We start from the raw sequence: 18,401 nt of genomic DNA, 5'->3' as shown, positions 1-18,401 counted from the left end.
CCGGCCAGGTCAACAGGGATAAATCCTCTGTTCTTTGAAATAGTGTCATGGGATCTTTCACACCCACCCAACGTAGCGTCCAAAAGACAGCACCATGAACATTACAGCACTCCCTCAGAAATGCACTAAATTTTGTGCTCAAGTTTCTGGTGTGTAACTTGAACCCAGGAGCTTTTGACTGAGAAGCGAGTAGGCTACCAATGGAGCCATGGCTGACTAAACACTTGAAATGCAAGGAAATGGAGGATCCTGGTTCTGGAAATGATCGGCATCAGCCACTGAATGGGCCAATTCAATCTTTCCACAAGGCTTTCAGCCAGGAATATTTTTAATTGCAGCCAAGGATTAACCTCCAGGCTCCAGTTTACCCACCTATTGTTTGCATTAGATACTAGTAAATTCTTCCATTATCACTTTTACTTAAATTTACAGAGTATGAGCAACTTCTCCCTTTGGTCTTCAGAAGACCTTTGACAAAAGATGGCTTGTGACAATTTTCTTTTGGGAAATCATGTAAAACATGCAGTACCTTCTAAATTGATCCCTTTGTAAAATACAGTTTCTGTACAGCTTTCAAAAGCAGAATTATAAAATGAGTGGAGGTCTTTTATGTTAAAGAGCTACATAAATAAAAAGATTGGTTACTGCCAGAGATGAAGTAATTTTTTTCAAGGGTACTGTAAAGAAAGGAAAGAAAAACACTCCAGTTTTGCTGTTGATTCAGTAAACATTATTGAGGAATATTTCCTTTCAGCAAAACTCAGCTGCTACCAAAACAGGAAGGGAGAATCGGCAGGAGAACAGAGTCCTGCCAGTGCTGCCACCATTTCTTGATAGTGTGCTTCAGCCAGTGTTTGAAATGTAAATTATTCCCACTCTTACTTTCCCCCCCTCTGCTATAATTTGTCTGACAGTTCTAGCTATTTCCCACCACAGGTTCTGGGACTCGATTGTTACAGCTAAATTAGGAATTTGTTTTTTTGACACAAGACTGAGAAAACGTAAGCGTTTATAGACGCCATCTTTTTTCTCTTTAAGTCCATGCATCCATAACTTAACGAAGCAGACAGACAGACAGTGAGGAGTCCAAAGGCTTAATCCAGGTTTCAACTAGTGTCTTCTCTTATCAGCTCAGTGTAAGCCATCTTTAAATCATGACTCCCAGTGGTTTGGATGGGATCAAAATCTGTCCAGTGGAAGAATCACAAGCTTAAGGCTGTGTCAAATATTACAATTTTGATAGCATCATTACTCTGCAGATACAGAAGGATCTGGATTCTGCACAGTCTGTTACTTGGAGCAGTTATGTCAGTGGCTAGTGAATATGACAATGAGGCAGTGAAGATGGATAGTGAACATGGAAGATTTTCCTTCAATGTCTGCAGTAAGAGATACAGCTTCCTGTTTTTTTTAAACCAGGTTTACGTTCTTGACACAAGTTCATTCCTCAGATTCACATTATTCACTGAAAATCTTGTCCTTACAATTTGCCTAAATTTGACAGCCATTCCTCTGACACCCAGTTCTCAATTCGCCAGGGAACGAAAGGGTGAAAATCTTCAGTCTCTTATCTGCTAATCCTTTACAAAACATGCTTAGGAATTTCATGCTGAACTGATGCACAGCAGGTACAGGTTAAGGCCTGGAATAGGTGCCCGTGTCCCAACATGTCTGCTTCGTTTATTAGTTGGGTCAATATTTCAAAACCTAGTCCTGACTCTTTAGTGAGAAATTGCCATAGCTATGAGACAAAATAAACTTAAAGGGGGTAAAATCAGTGAAAAAGGTCTGCATTTTATTGAAGGAACATGGGTTCGCAGCATAAAACTGCCTATAATTTTGAAGTAAATAAAATAAATCCCACTCTTAGTAAACGTAGTTTATCCTCAAAATAAACATCAGCACTACACATTTGTCGCGAGGTGAGCAGGAGTGGTGTCGTGGCAACGTCACTAGACTAGTAATCCTAAGGCCCAGGCTAATGCTCATAAGGACAGAAACTCAAATCCCACCGTGGCATTTAGTTTAATTTCAATTAATTAAATCTGGAACTGAAAGCTAGTCGCAATAATGATGCCATGAAATATCGATTGTCGGAAAAATCCATCTGGTTCACTTACCTTTCATACCTGGTCTGACCTACATGTAACTCTAGATCCACCACAATGTGTTGACTCATAACTGCCCTCTGAAAAAGCCTAGCAAGCCACCTCGTTCAAGGAAAATTAGGGACAGGCAACAAATGCTGGACTTGCCAGTGACACCCACATCCCATGAAAAAAATAAAAGGATAATTGCAGTGAATCTAGTAAATAATAAATTTTAATCCAACCTTTTTTTCTTAAATTCTCTTCATATGAAAAAAAATAGGTTAACTATGGAGTAACAGTAATGCTGCTACAGAAAACTGTCAATGTTCTTTGCTCTCAGCCTTTAAAAATCTCATTAAGATTTCCCTTTTCAGTAATCACTTCCAACTCTACTGCTTCTGCTCAGTGCCATTGGCTAAATAGGTAGTGCCTCAGAACATTTATGAAGGGCAGCATAAAAACATAAGCCTCTGTCCCTGCTCATTACCCAGGGAGAGAAAACAAGAAAAGGTTATTAAGAAGCAGGGCAATCCCAGAATCTGTACTGCAGGTATTTAAAGTACAGGACCTTGTCTTTACTTTTTGTTTTCCTTTTCCTGTAGGAAACCATTTGGCTTTCATTCGTTAATTCCAGACACTGACGGGTTTGGAGATCTGAAATCCAGCGTGTGGAGGATCTTCTCAAAGGCAATTAGGAATGGACAATAAGTGCTCGCCTTGCCAGCAACCCTCACATCCATGAAGGATTAAAAAAACTGTGGATGCAGACCAAGAGAGCACTGGGAAGCCCAAAGTACTCCTGAGGGAGCTTTTGATCAATGGTATCTTCTCCCACCACTGGTTCACAGAATCTTCACAGTGCAGAAGAAGGCCATTCAGGCCATCAAGTCTGCACTCGCTCTCTGAAAGAGCATTCTACCTAATCCCACTCCCCTGCCTTATTCCCATAACCTTGCACATTCTTTTTGGAAAGCAATCCAATTCCCCTTGGAATACCTCAATTGAGCCTGCCTCCTCCACCACCCTTTCAGGGAGTTCATTCCACACTCCAACCACGCTCTGGGTGAAAAAAGTTTTCCTCACTTTTACTCATTTTGCTAATTATTTTGAATCTGTGCCCTCTAGGTTTTGATATTCCCTTGAGTGGGAACACTATTTACCCTGTCAATACCCCTCAGGATCTTGAATAACTTTATCAAGTCTCCTCTCAGCCTTCTTTTCTCCAAGGAAAACAGTCCCAACCTCTCCAATCTATCCTCATTGCTGTGGTTCTTTACCCCTGGAATCATTCTTGCGAATCTCCACAGTACTCTCTCCAAGGTCTTCACATCCTTCCTTAAGTATGGCACTCAGATGGGGATACGGTACTCCAGATGAGACCCTAACTAGTGTCTTATACACATTCAACATGACCTCCTTATTCTTGTACTCAATGCTCCTAGTAAAACAGCCTAGGGTACATATTCTTTCTGCCAACATGTATCACCTTATATTTCTCTGCATTGAACTTCATCTGCCACTTGACTCCCAATCCTCCAATAGTCTATGTCCTTTTTACATTCAAGATTATTCTCATCACAGTTGACAAGGGACAGAATGGTCCCAGATTTGCACTAAGTATGGTAGCAAATGGGTAAAATGACGTTTTACCCGCCGGCCGCAATGGCGGCTTTTCACGCTGTATTATCCCAAACCCACCGCATTAATTACACATCCCCGGGAAACACGCCGTTTCAATGGCAGGCAAGCTCTCATTTGCAGACACACCATCTTCACACGCTGGGTGCCACATTTAATGTCCAGCTGCGTTCATGCAGCTCTCAGGGCTTCCAGCCCACAACTGCTGCAAAGGAGACATAGCCCTGAAAGGCAAAAAGACTGCAGCCCCCAGGTTCAGTGACGTGTCCCTCGAGTGCCTTTTGGACGCAGTGGAGGCTCACCGTGACGTCCTCTACCCCCACTTTGACCACAGGATGGGCAGCAACCTCACTAATCCAGCTTGGGAGGCAGTGGCCACGGTGGTCAGCACTAATGCCCTGCAAATGAGGACAGCCACGCAGTGCTGCTACAAAATGAATAGTTTCATCCATTCCGCCAGGGTAGTTCACTCTTCTCGTCACTCTCAACTCTCACACTCACAAACCCATCACACATCCACAGGGACCTCATACCCCAAGGGACAACATCATTAACTCTCTCACACATCCTCACATCTCCATCAGGCTCATATCCTCTCGAGCTCACGTCCTCATCCTGTCCAAGGCTCCGCTCACCACACAAACATACCATGCAGTGCCACATGTCTTGCTCACACTTGCTCTCTCTGTTTTCCTCTCATATCAGCAGGAAGAGGTCCCAAGTGGACTGGCCCCTCACTCATTTTGAGGAGTGTGCTATCGCACTGACTGGTGATGACATGGACCGTGTCTGCGATGATGGTGAAGTTGTCGGCGAACACCCTTGTAAGGATCCTGTAGCACGTCACTCTCTCAACGCAAATGTGAGTGCTCTCTCTTTTCTACTTTTGACTCTGCTGCCACGCACTATCTATCTCTACTTTGGTTCACAGGGAGCTCTGCTAAGCGACCGACACCCTCAGCCAGCCAGTCCCTCAGCTCCATCCATGTCCTCACCTCCAGCCAATAGGACACCTCCTCCATTGAAGAGCTGGAAATAAGCAGCCTGGAAGACCCATCACAGCGCTTACCCACACCCTCCACCAGCGCAGAGACACACACCTCAGTGGGACCTAGATCTAGAGCAGCCTCAGGTTCACAATCTGGTGGTCCTCTGCAGCAGGAGGAGGCAGGAACAGCAGAGCTCCCTGGCACTTGGAGGACTGGAGTCCAGGCATCAATGAGGTCTGAATCAGATGACGAGCCTCTAGACATGGCCTTCCAAATCTTTCAGGAGAGTCAGCAGAGACGTGGAAACATCACACAGAGCTGTTGAAATTCCTCAGCCAAGTGACATGTGAGTCGGAGGAGAGCCTCCACCTGCTCTCTGATGAAATGGTGCCCACATATGCCCGTGAGGAGGATGGTGGACGCCCTGAAGACCCTGGTCTAGCAGAATGCAGAGATGTGTGCAGTCCTGCAGTCCATCGTGATTGTCATGGGTGAGCTCCTGCAGTGGCAACATCAGGGGGAAATGGGGCACCTCGACGTCCCTCCGGGTGCTCCTTCCCGTCAAGGAGTTAGGCTGGGGCCCCCAGGGAGGAGGAGGAGCGGCACCTGAACACCCTGGGTCATCCATTCAGGATCCCAGAGGCTGTGCTCTCCCTCCGCATCCTCTTTGCCTGTGAGCCCCTTAACCTCATCCCCATCACTGCAGAGGGAGCAGCTGGTCAACAAGTGATTCTGGAGGGAGAAGTGTGTGTGCGGCAGGGCCTTTCGGAGCCTCGTGCAAGCTCTCTCCCATGTAGGCGGATCCTTCACATAATCATACTCACTTCAAAGTTCTGAGCATTTTGAATGCTGCCCACTGGGGTTTGCTTTCTGTTGCCCATTTGAGCTGACCTGCATCTCCGTCCACCCAACGATCACACTTCTGTGCAGCACCTAATCTTGCCCACCACAATCGTCATTTCACTTTCAATTTGGACAGCATGGTCTTGATTCAGTTTTTCGTGCACTCCCCCATCCTTTCCCCTCCCCCAGTCACCCATTTCCTTTCCCCCATCACGGTTGACGCCCCTAGCAACACCTTTCAGCTCCCCTCTGTGACCTACCAGCTCAACCCTTTTCCTTCAGGGATGTCCAGTGAACGTGCACGTTCCCTTCCTTCCTGAAAATCCTACCCCCATCCACATTCACCTCCCTGACTTCTTCCTTCCCACCCCCAGGGTCTGGGTCTGCCTCTGAGTCCCTGCCAACCACCTTCACCATCCCTTCTACTGTTATCACCAAACCCTCATCCTCTCACCCTACTGCCTCTCTGCCCTCGGCCATTCTCACCATTCCCTCAAACCACGCCCACCTTCAGTTTGCTCCCCAGGAGGCAGTCATAGGCCCATCAGGCCGCTTCCTTGCATGTTCACCTGGACAACCCCCCCGTCCAGACCCTTTCCCGCTCCAAAGGGCCCTCCCCTGCCCCTAGACTTCCCAACCCCCACTCCCGTTTAGTCCTTCCCCCTCCTGACTCTCTCAGACACCCTCACTTCTTACACCACCCTTAGTCCTAACCCCCTCCCAACTCCTTTCTCCAGCCTTACCTCTTCCTCCAGTCTCACTTCTTCCTCCAGCCTTACTCCTCCCCCCTTCCAGACCCCTTCCTTCACCCTTACTCCCTCCCTTCTCCACACTCCTTTCCTTACACCTGCCACCCACCCGTATACCAACTCCCCAGTTGCCATCTTCTCCCCCGTTACCCCCTCCCCCCCATACTCCTGTTATCCCCAGCTCCCCTGTACTCCCTTCCCCCAACCTCACCCCCCCAGCACCTTCATTCACCCCTCCCAACCTCACCCTCGACACCTTCACACCTTCATTCCCCCCTTTCCCAACCTCACCCCTCAACACCTTCATTCCTTTCCTCCCAACCTCACCCACTCGACACTTCTTCCTCTCCCAGTCAATCCTAGACCTCCTTCTCCCAGTCAATCCTAGACCTCCTTCTCCCAGTCAATCCTAGACCTCCTTCTCCCACCCCCTCAACCATCATCCATTGTGAGCATCAATGGTGACATTCCAACTTCCGTGAGCTGCTTCGCAATAGAGGCATGTCCAATGTCCATGAGAATCCATCCAGCATGTCATTGATGTTCCTCCAGGATCCTGTTGCTGTTGGGCTCTAGCACCTTCGGCTCCTCAGATGTCCGCAGTGTGAGCAATGCCCTGGCGGCAAATCCCGATATTTTGGATGTCACAGTTGCCAAGAAGTGTTCTGCACTGATGTGTTTTCCCGTCAAGGTGGGTGTATGATCCAGCAGGGATGGGGGTGGGAGTGGGGGGATGAGTCCGGCGGACTGGCCTTATAATGATATGCTGATGTATTACAATGAGGTTCCTGACGTCCGATGGTGGACAACTGGAAGATTATCACTAGTGCCTCTGCAATTTCCACTCTCACTTCCCTCAGAACCCTTTGATGCATTTCATCCGGACCTGGTGCCTTATCAATTTTAAGTAAAGATAGCTTTTCTAACACCTCCTTCTCAATTGTAAATTCCTCGAGTGTACCAGCTACCTCCTCTCTCACCTTGGCCTGGGTAACATCTTTTTCCTTTGTAAGGACAGATGCAAAGTACTTGTTTAGTACCTCCACGTGCAAATCCCCTTTTCTGTCCCTAACTAGCCCTATTCTTGCTTTTACCACTCTTCTCTTATTTATATACATATAGAACACCTTTGGATTCCCTTTTATGTTAGCTGCCAGTCTCATTTCATGCTCGCTCCTTGCTTTTCTTATTAGTTTTTTCTACATTCAACCTGATTCTCCATTGTATTTTCTACTTGACATCTGTCACGCGTGCACTTCTACCTTTTCATCTTCACCTCTATGTCTATCGCCATTCAGGATGCTCTAAATTTATTTGTCCTACCTTTTCCCCTTCAAGGGGATATACCTCTACATTGCCTGCAATACTTTTTTTTTTTGAAGGTGGCCTATTGTTCAGCCACCGTCTTTTCTGCCAACATTTGATTCCAACTCACCCAACTCAGATGCATTCTCATCCCATCGAAGTTGGCTTTCCCCCAGTTAATTATTCCTGCTCTGGGTTGTTACTTGTCCTTTTCCTTGACCAACCTAAACCTTATGATACTGTTCCCTAAATGCTTTCCCACTGATATTTGATCCACTTGAGCCAACCCATTCCACGAACCAGGTCCAACAGTGCCTGCCCTCTCGTTGGACTGGAAACATACTGCTACAGAAAATTATCTTGAACACATTCCAGGAACTTGCGCCCCTCTTGGCCCTTTGCACTATTCCTATCCCAGTCTATATTTGGATAATTGAAGTCCCCTATTATAATTACTATGTAATTCTTGCGCCTCTCTATAATTTCTTTGCAAGTGTGTTTCTCCACATCCCTTCCACTGGTTGGTGGTCTATATACTACACTGATTAATGTTATTGCACCTTTTACAATCCTTAGCTCTAGCCAGGGAGATTCAGTCCTTGACCCCTCTGGAACATCCTCTCTCTCCAGTACTGTAATGTCATCTTTAAGCAATACTGCCTCTTGTGTACCTCTTGCTTCCTCAGAATGCACTCGCTAGCACTTGCTTTCCAATCCCTTCCACCTCTAAAAACCTTCTCAAAACCTTCTAGTTCACCTCTCCTAAACCGATTCTCCAAGGTTTAATGTCTATTTCTTTGGTGCATTTCTACATACCATGTACCATTCCTACATTAAAGGCACTACATAAATGCAGGTGGTACTCTGTGGGCACCAGGATGATTTCTGCCTTTTCCAGCACTCCATGGCAGAAGCACAACTTGTTATCACTTGATTGTACAAGAAGTATCAACAAGAAGAATTAACACAAGCTTATAAATCACAGGTTAGACCTTAGATAAAGCATTGTGTCCAAATGTGAGCAGCACACTTTAGGAAAGATGTCAAGGCCTTTGAGATGCAGAGGAGGAGATTTATTAGAATGGTACCAGGGATAAGGAACTTCAGTTATGTGGAGCAGGAGAAAGTGTGAAAGTTCTCCTTAGAGCAAAGGAAAAGGAGAGTAGATAGAGGTGATAAAAATCATTCATGGTTTTGTAGAGTAAATAAGGAGAAACTGTTTCCAATGACGGGAGGATCAGTAATGAGAAGACAGAGATTTAAGGTGACTGGCAAAAGTAATGCGGAAACAAATTTTTTATGCACCATTTATGGTGATCTGGAATGAGCTGCTTGAATTGTGATGGAAGCAGATTCACTAGTAGTTTTTAAAAGGGAAGTGGATAAATACTTGAAGGGAAAAACAATTATAGGGATATGGAGAAAAAAAGAAAGCAGGAGAATGGGACCAATTGGATAACCCACCAAACAGTTAGCACAGGCACAATGGGCCAAATGGCCTCTTCTGTGCAATATCTGTTTATGGTCTTTGTAATATGGGGAAGGGGAGTAACATCTTTTTTTCAATATATCAAGTATAATGTAGAGAAAAGGGCCAGAATTAAAATCAGTAATAATTTTCATCATTCCCACACTATGTTGTTCAAAGAAAACACTGAAACAATAAGCTCTCCATCTACAAAAGTAGAATTCCACCTTTGATAACAAAGAGTTGTTAAATATGGGAAGAACAGATTTAATTTGTGAAAGAACCAACATGCCAATGCTTGCAGAGCAAGATGGCAAATTGCTCATTACCTTGCGCAACAGCTACTGTGAAATCGGTAAGAATTGAGGTGTGGGAACTCCAAAGCACCAAAAGCATCACCTGAAAAGGAAAATTGTCAAAACTGTGAATAGATATTTAAGTCTTTACATCAATACTACTCTTATTAAATAATGGACTTATAACATGAGATGAGAATTTGCTGCTGCAGTGCACTAAAATTATCTTTTATGATCCTTTAAAAATGCACAATTGAAATACATCATTAGAATCATTACAGACATGGCTTTTATTTCTGCTATCATGTAGCACAAAGCTGAACATTCAAAATGTAGAATATGGGTGCCTTCATTACCTGTTATTATGGAGATACAAGTGAAGAACAGAACCATAAAGGGAGTTACTACTATTGCATATTGTCTGACATTATTGTAATTTTACATATTCTGAGGATGAATCAAAATGTAAACTGGTACAAGAAAACTTCAGGGCCCAGAATTTCCAGGGATGGAGTCTGGGGCTTTCTTCAGATCTCCTGGTGTAATACTGGCAGAAACCCTTGAGAATTAATGAAAATGGCTGTTTTCTTTCATTGGTTCAACCAAGTCCCTGTTAACGAATCCTCCAGAAATTTGAGACATGTCCTATCCCGAGAATGAAATACCTTTCCCTCTTTTATTTAAATGATATCAACAAACACTCAGAAATAACGCATGTTGAGTGAAGTGAATACTCTATCAAATGTCATCCCTCTGTTATACTAATACACTTGCTCTCACACGGATCTCTCTGTCCTTGGCTTCATACTGTTTCCACTGAAGTTCAATGTAAGCTTGAGGAAAAGTGCCTCAACTTTCAATTAGGCTTCACAGCTTTTCATACTAAACATTGCACTAAACAATTTCAAATTGTTACCTCTGCACCAATTTGTTTTCATTTTCTTTGCAGTTTTGATTTTTTTTGTTTTGTTTTGCCTTTGGCAGCAAGTGTTCATCATTCTTCCATTCACACCTCTTCTAGATACATCTCCTGTTCTTTACTTGTCCCATTACCATGGCCTTCTCCCATCACTCCTTTTATTATTTAATCTTTCCTGCCTTCTATCCTTTTACAACCCTTCCTTTTTGTTCTTTTTCACCAGCCACCCCCACCTTCACTTGCTTAAAACCTATTACATTCTTAATTTTTCCTAGTTCTGATGAAAAGTCGTTGGCCTGAAATCTTAACTCTGTTTCTCTCTTCATGGGTGCTGCCTGACCTGCTGAGTATTTCCAGCATTTTTTGAGATATTGTAGTGTCTGCATGTTTGTGCACCAATGGAGTTACTTGAAATGGAGGGAGGATCAATTGCAGTCCGTGACTCCAAGTATGATTGTCGTGATGTTAAATAAAATTTACAGCAGAGAAATAGGTTATTTGGTCTAACAGGTTTAACCCAGTGTTTACGGTCCACACAAATGTCTTCTGACCTTACTTCATCTAAACAGATCAGCAATAACATCCTATTCTTTCCTCCCTCATGCACTTATCTAGCTTTACCTCAATCACATCTTGTGTTGACAAGTTCCACATTCTCACCACTTCCAGATTAAAGAATGGAATTTCTCAAATTTATTTTATATTTGTGACCCCTGGTTTTGGATTCCCCAAGTGGAAATAGCTTCTCTAGATCTATCCTATCAAATAAGGGAGGGAAATCTGCTCATGTTGTGGGCATTTCAATCTCATTTTTCTTCTGTAATTTTTGATGTATGATGTGTGCATATTGAAAATCTGTGCTAAGTGAATGCTTAAATCCCTTCAAAACTTTAAAAATATGCACTGCAGGAATCTAAGGCAGGATAAATGGGGTACTTTGAGATTGGAATGAAAATATGTACCAAATGATCAAACAGCTGAGCCATGAAGAAAGACTTTTAAAAAAACTTAGAATATCGGCCAACATTAGTCTCAAAATGAAAGCTGCTTTAAATAGAACAGTACATGTACCTGAAGGATGAGCTGCTAAGATCAATATCACCACACTGTAATCAGAGGAAAAATAAGTAAGTTGCAAAATTCTTTCACTTACTGTGAAGCAAAAGTAAAGCCCTACTGGATAGCCACATAACTCATTCAGTCATTATTTTTATTAAATAGTTAGGCAATACTTTGGGATGCAGAGAAGTAGGGTTAGTCCAGGCATTAAGAGATTTTCCACTGTCCAAACATAGAGCTTAGGCGAAGCAAAACTAGACACAGGCATATCTTCCCACCAGTTCTATGGTTTTTGGTAGGTTTACAAAGGTTGTTTTCATCTTTTACAATTATGAGGTTTTGGGACTGTCTCTTTCATGTATGGTAAATGAAGTGGGTCATAAGACCTGTTCTAAAGTATGCCTGGCTGCAAACCTGGGTGTTTTTTTTTAAGAGATTAAAAGAGGCCCAGATTGTTTTACTGGGAAGAAAATGCAAGGTGTATACACTTGGAGACAATGGCAGCAGCCTGTGAGCTAACAATGGATAGAGGGAGTCTCCAAAGTCCCAGAAGAGTGTTGAGAATGTTGGTTTATAAACAGTTGTGTTTTAAACTGTTCATTAATTTCAAAATGAAAGAGAATTGGGCTCTCAAGGATAGCTAATCAGCATTTATACCCAGAAACAAGGCCTGTGAGATTCATATTGTCATGCTGATAGGCTTCAAGATGGGAAGGGTGCAAAGGAAGCCACTGAGATATCAGGTGACAGGCTTTCTTAAAACATAAGATCTTAAGAAATAGGAGGAAATAGGAGGCCTTTTCCGCCATTCAATGAGATCATAGCTAATCTTCTACTTCAACACCATCTTCCTGCCCTATCCCCATATCCCTTATATTTTTCATAGGTAGAAATCTATTGATCTCAGTCTTGAACATACTCAACTATATTTGTAATTTGCAATTGAGGTATTGAGGTATTGACTCTCCGCAGCCCTCGGGGGCAGAGAATTCCAAAGAGTCACCACCCTCTGACTGAGGAAATTCCTCCTCATCTCAGTCCTAAATGGCCTACTCCTTATTCTGGGAGAATTTAATGTCTACTTAAAGGACAGTGCAATATATACCTGATAATGGATTCTTTCAGTAATATTAAAAGTTCTGTTCTGTAGTTTAAAGTATAAGTTGCCTACAAAAATAGTGTTCAGTCAATAGTGCATTTTAGCCTGTTTGTTAAAACGTGAAATATTGTGTTATCTCTTCAGCTATTAATTGGAGGCTCAAATAAGTTATCAGTCCCTACAGCGATCATGACAAATTGGGGGCACCTTGCGCAATTTCAAATCCAGGGGCTGAGACGAGTACACTGGGTTTGGCCAGAATGTAAAGGCAGAAGATTTCATCGTGACCTTTGCTGTATTTATTGAAAAGTTAAAATGGTTATGTCTGTTGCTGAAGCTTTCCTCGAAAGAGGGGTGCCTATCACAGTGTCTTGCAACAGTTAACAAAGGTTAATTTAAAAGTGGTGGGACAAAATTAGGAAATAGATTTAAAAGTCGGTGCTGAAAAAAAAGATTGAGGTATTGGCTCAACATTTGAACTTTGAGAAAAAAAAAAGGTAATCCAGATAAAATGCAGATTGAGTTGGGTAGGATTCAGTTACAAAAAAAGCAACATGAACTTGAACGAGCAAGAAAAATGAAAAAGCTTGAACCCCTAAGAGGAAAAAAGAAAAAGAAAGGAAAATCAAAAAATTTGAACTGGAAAGAGAAGGGAAATGTAAAGATAAAGTAGAATTCCAAAGGGAAGAAAGAGAAAAGAAAGGAAAGCCTTGAATTGTAAAGAGAGAAGCCAGAAAATTTGAGTTGGACAGAGAAAGGGTTCAATTACGTGAACAGGGAGTAGCAGATAGATTTGACGATGGATCAGGTTTAATTCCATATTTTGATTTGGTAAGTAATATTCACTCAGTGCCTGAAATTCAGTGATGAAGGAGTTAAAATGTATTTTGTCTCAATTGAGAAAATTGCTACAAAGTTACAATTGCCTAGAGAAATTTGACTGATTTTGTTACAGGTTGTTTTGTTAGGGAAAATGTTGGAGGTTTATTCAAACCTTTCTGATGAACAGTCTTCAGACTATGACACAGTTAAGACTGTTGTGTGTAACTGAGTTAATTCCAGGAGGTTACAGTCAAATATTTTGAAATTTGAAAAAGAGACAGGGCCAGATTTTTGTGGAATTTGTTACAGAAAAAGAAATGGTATTCAATCGATCGTTTAGGGCAATGAAGCTTGATGAAAATTTTGAAAAGGAAGTGTTGTTACTGGAAAAATTTACAAATAATATTCCTTTGGAAATCAGGTTCCACCTAGGAGACTGTAGTTTCTAAATTAAGGAGAACAGCAGTTTTGGCTGATGGTTACAAATAGTTCCACATACAGGTGGCTGCAAGCCTTTGTTTGCAAGCCCACGCAGAAATTGGAGAGATAAAAGAAGTGATAGTGAACAGAACGCTAATTATCATAGGGCAACCAGCTTCCTGCATCAGCCAGAGCCTGTAAGAGCGGAGCGGGGGTTGGGAATCTTTGGCGCCTCTCTGGGAATGGGAGAGCAAGCCACTGGTAGATCACAGTGCGCATGCGCAGATGCATTCTGTGGATGCGCAAAATTCACTGATACAGAATACAGGACTAACAGTGTCCTGAATGCAGGAGAAACGGCATAAATACGGGACAATCCTATATTTCACAGGGCAGTTGATGACCCTGAATTGAGGCATACAGTAGAACTGAAAAGACATGCTTCTCAGGGTAGTTGAAACAGGCAGTATGGTAGGCAAAATTGATTCAACAAGATCAAAATGTTACTTTTGCCATAAGACAGGGCATACTTACCTGGCAGGGGAGAGACCTTGATCACGTTCCTGCCAGGGAAAGGTCATCGAACAATGGCTATACCCAGTCGAACTCCTTACTATGGGGTACCTAACACCATCCGAGTCATGGTGAAGGGCAGCGAGGAAGGAACAGTTATGGATCGGACCTTCTTCACCAAGAGGATCCTATTCAAGCTGTGTGGTTTCGAGGCTGCGGAAATCTACTGCCTACAGGATTTTCCCAGCGCTGGATTTTTTGATGTGACCTTCAAGCAAGTGGCAGCTTGCATCAAGCTCCTTAAGGTGTTTGAGGAGAAGAAAGACATGCCAGAAATGAAGATCCTGACGGCGGAGCCGCTCTTTGCTCTGCCGTTGCAACGAGACTGGGTTGCGACGGTGCATCTGTACAACCCCTACGTCCCTGTCGCTGACGTGCTCATCTTCCTTACCAGGTACTTCGATAAGGTTGGGAGCTGCACAGCGGTTAGAGATGATTTGGGAATCTGGACAAGGTCACGCTCAAGACCGACGGTAAGGGAGCCGTTTTCCACCCCCCTTCCAGATTCGCTATCGGGGGAAGCTGTGGCTACCTTGTCCACGCTGGGCAACCCAAACTTTGTCGCTCATGCGGCAAGGCTGGTCATGTGGCGGCCAACTGCAGCACCATCCTCTGCAAGAACTGCAAACAGGAAGGGCACCAGACAAAAGATTGTAAACAGGCTAAGTGCTGCAACCTGTGTGGCAAGGCAGGTCACCTCTACAAGACCTGCCCCAAACGTTGCCGTACTTATGCACAGGCAGCCAAAGCCAATGAGGGGGAAGCAGAAGAAATGCCTCGTGTCACTCCAACCACCAAGGCCCCCAGGGAGAACAACGGGACAATGGAGGACAGAGAGAGACAAGGTGGAGGAAAAGATTGGGGCAACAGACGGCCAATCAACAGCACTGCCCCCTGAACCTCCCACTCCTCAGGAAAGCGAATCAATGGAGGAAGAGGAGGCAGCCGTGGGAAAGCAGCAGGGGGAGTGGCAGCTGGTGAAGAGAGCCAAAAAGAAGAAGGGGCTAAGAAGAAACCAAGCCACTTCCCAGACAAGAGGCAAGAGGCGTCACCCACCCGACACGGATAACAAGAGCAGCAGCTCTTCGGACGAAGAAGGGCCAGGGCGGCGCCGACAGAAGAAGCGGCAAAACGCTAGGGAGTTGGAGGACGAAACACCCAAGATCCAGAACATTGGAGACAATGAGGAGACCAGCTCACCCCAACTTTGCCCACAACCCGAAGAGGCCAGTGTACCACAACCCCAGGAATCTGCGAGCAGTGAGGCGCTCAACGCACCCCAGCTCCGGGAAGCCAGGAGCAGCAGCGCTCCACAGGGGGAGAGGATTGGAGAAGCTTCTCCAACAGAGGACATTTCAAACCCCGCTCTCTGCACGGACCCCCAGATGCCACCCGAGCAGAACACCGCCAATGGGGAGGTTCAGGACGCTTTCCTCAGCCCATCCAAAGTGAGGCAATTTGAGCACACCACGGGCATGAAGGAACTCTCAGAGACAACAGGTTTGGTAAGCGACTAACTGCTTTAAAAATAGGTGTAAAGATTGTATCCATAAATGTGCGTAGCATTAAATCTACTACGCGATGTGTTGCGACCTTGAACTACCTTGCCAAGGTCAAAGCTGACCTGTTGTTTCTGCAGGAGTGTGAGATACCGCACCTCAGCTCCTACAGGCAATGGTCATGGTGGTGGTCCCATGGGCCATCGATCTGGTCGGGAGGAAACTACTCTCGTTCCTCCGGCCTGGGGATTCTGCTGCGGGGAGGCAGCTTCACCGTCTCCCAGGTTAAGGAGGTGGTGGGCGGGCGCCTCGTAGCAGACATAATGTACAAGAACACTCCACTCCGGTTAATTAACGTGTATGCCCCGTCACAAGGGGCTGAGCGGCTGGAGGTTTTTCAGCAGCTCCCACTGCTGCTGGCGACCTCCAGGCCGGTCATTCTGGGCGGTGACTTCAACTGCATCATCGATGCGGCTGGACAATCCGGCAGGGCCGAAAGCAGATTGGACGCTACGTCCAGATCCCTGATGGAAACAGTAAAGGATCCCAAGCTGCACGACGTCTTCAGCAACCCTGCAGACGGAGCGCAGCATTGATACACCTGGTCACGGCCAGACAGGTCGATCTGTTCCAGGAATAATTTCCTGTTTGTCTCTTGTGCATTCGCAGTCAGATCTACCGACGTCAAGCCAGTGTTTTTCTCTGACCACTGCCTCCTACTGGCTGACTGCCACTTAGAGAAGGACCAGAGAGTGGGCAGGGGGGCATGGAAGCTAAACGTGCAACTGCTGACCCCAGCACATTGAGGAGCTCAAGAGGGATTACAAAGGTTGGAGAGCCATGAAACCCCTCTTTGAGTCCCTGACACACTGGTGGGAAGCGATCAAGGGAAACATCAAGAGGTTTTTCTTCCTCAAAGGCACCCAGAGAGCTAGAAAGGAACGGAGGGAAATGTCCTGACTCCAGAAAAACATGCAGAATCTGCTCCGGCTGCAGTCCATGGGGGTCGATGTCAAGGAGGAACTCCAAGAGGTGAAGAGCCAGCAAGCCTCGCTCTTTGCCTCGGAGGCCTCCAAGATCATCTTCCGTTCCAGAGTCCGTTCCGTGGAGCAGGATGAGACATGCTCACGTTTCTTCTTCCAAAAGATACACAGAGAGAGCTCTGTGATTAGCAGCCTGAAGGAAGAAGACGGCTCAGTTAAGTCATCGCAGTCTGACATTTTGAGGATCAGCAAATCCTTTTATGCCGGATTGTATGACATGAAGCTCACGGACAGCACGGCCTCCCAGTCCTTCCTGTCCTCTTTCACGGAGGTCTTAGACGACAGTACACGGGAGAGTCTGGACAAAGCGCTAACTCCTGATGAACTGACTAAGGCCCTTGAGTCCTTCGAGAAGAGTAAAACTCCCAGAAGTGACGGCTTACCACAATACAGCTGAGTTGTATTCGGCTCTGTGGGACTGGATCGGCCCAGACCTGCTAGAAGTGTACGAGAGTATGCTCCTGGCCGGCAGTTTATCAGAATCCATGAGGAAAGGCATTATCACCCTCATCTACAAGCACAAGGGGGAAAGGGAGGAAATTAGAAATTGGCGACCCATTTCACTGTTGAATGTGGACTATAAGATTCTGTCCAAGGTCATCGCCAATCGGGTCAAATCCGCTCTGGAATTGGTGATCCATCCTGACCAGACCTGCACTGTGCCGGGCAGGAAGATCTCTGACAGCCTCGTGCTGCTCAGGGATACGATTGCCTATGTACAGGACAGGGGTGTGGATACTTGCCTCATCAGCCTGGATCAGGAGGAGGCCTTTGACAGAATATCGCACACCTACATGGTGGATGTGCTCTCCAAAATGGGGTTTGGGGAGGGAATTCGCAATTGGATCCAACTGCTCTACACTAACATCAGTAGTGCAGTCTCAATTAATGGGTGGGAATCAGATAGCTTTCCTATTAAATCTGGAGTCAGGCAGGGCTGACCTCTCTCACCTGTTTTTTTCGTGTGTTGCATAGAACCCTTTGCTGAGTCCATCAGGAAGGATCCAGGCATAAGAGGAGTGACGATCCCAGGCAGTGGAGGCACTCAGGTCAAAGTCTCCCTGTACATGGACGATGTCGCCGTCTTCCGCTTGGATCCCCTGTCGGTGCCCAGACTGATCCACATCTGCGACCAGTTCGAACTGGCCTCAGGAGCCAAGGTAAATCGTGGGAAGAGCGAGGCTATGTTCTTTGGGAACTGGGCTGACCGATCCTTTGTCCCCTGCACTGTCATGGCTGACGGCCTGAAGGTACTGGGGATATGGTTCGGAGGGACCAGGGAACGCGTTAGAAACTGGAAGGAGCGAGTGTCTATGGTGAAAAGGAAACTGGGCATGTGGGAGCGACGCTCCCTCTCCATTGCGGGTAAGAACCTGGTCATCAGGTGTGAGGCACTCTCGCTGTTGCTGTATGTGGCGCAGGTCTGGCCCATTCCACACTCCTCTGTGGTGGCGATCACCCGAGCCATCTTCCGCTTTATCTGGAGGTCGAAAATGGATCGTGTCTGCAGGGGCACGATGTACAAGCCTCTAGATAAAGGGGGAAAATACTGATGGCCACCTTTGTGTGCGGCTGCATCAAGCGGTGCG

The 18,401-nt window shown here is 45.4% G+C and overlaps 1 protein-coding gene across 4 annotated transcripts in view; it reads right to left on the bottom strand.

Moving 5' to 3' along the window:
* Window positions 1-18,401, bottom strand: part of LOC121279373 (transmembrane protein 241-like) — a 218,613-nt gene that overhangs the window by 115,516 nt on the left and 84,696 nt on the right. For all 4 annotated transcript variants that reach the window (XR_005943375.1, XM_041190569.1, XM_041190571.1 and 1 more), the window contains 2 exons: window positions 11,369-11,403; window positions 9,412-9,481 (listed from right to left, as the gene is read on the bottom strand). Coding sequence is in view for 3 of the 4 variants with exons in the window: in XM_041190569.1 (XP_041046503.1) it covers window positions 9,412-9,481; window positions 11,369-11,403 (105 nt within the window). In the remaining variant the exon portion in view is untranslated. The remainder of the gene's footprint in view (window positions 1-9,411; window positions 9,482-11,368; window positions 11,404-18,401) is intronic.

This window comes from Carcharodon carcharias, chromosome 6 (assembly GCF_017639515.1).
Source record: "Carcharodon carcharias isolate sCarCar2 chromosome 6, sCarCar2.pri, whole genome shotgun sequence".
Lineage (NCBI taxonomy): Eukaryota > Metazoa > Chordata > Chondrichthyes > Lamniformes > Lamnidae > Carcharodon > Carcharodon carcharias.
This window is presented reverse-complemented; position numbering and strand designations above follow the sequence as displayed.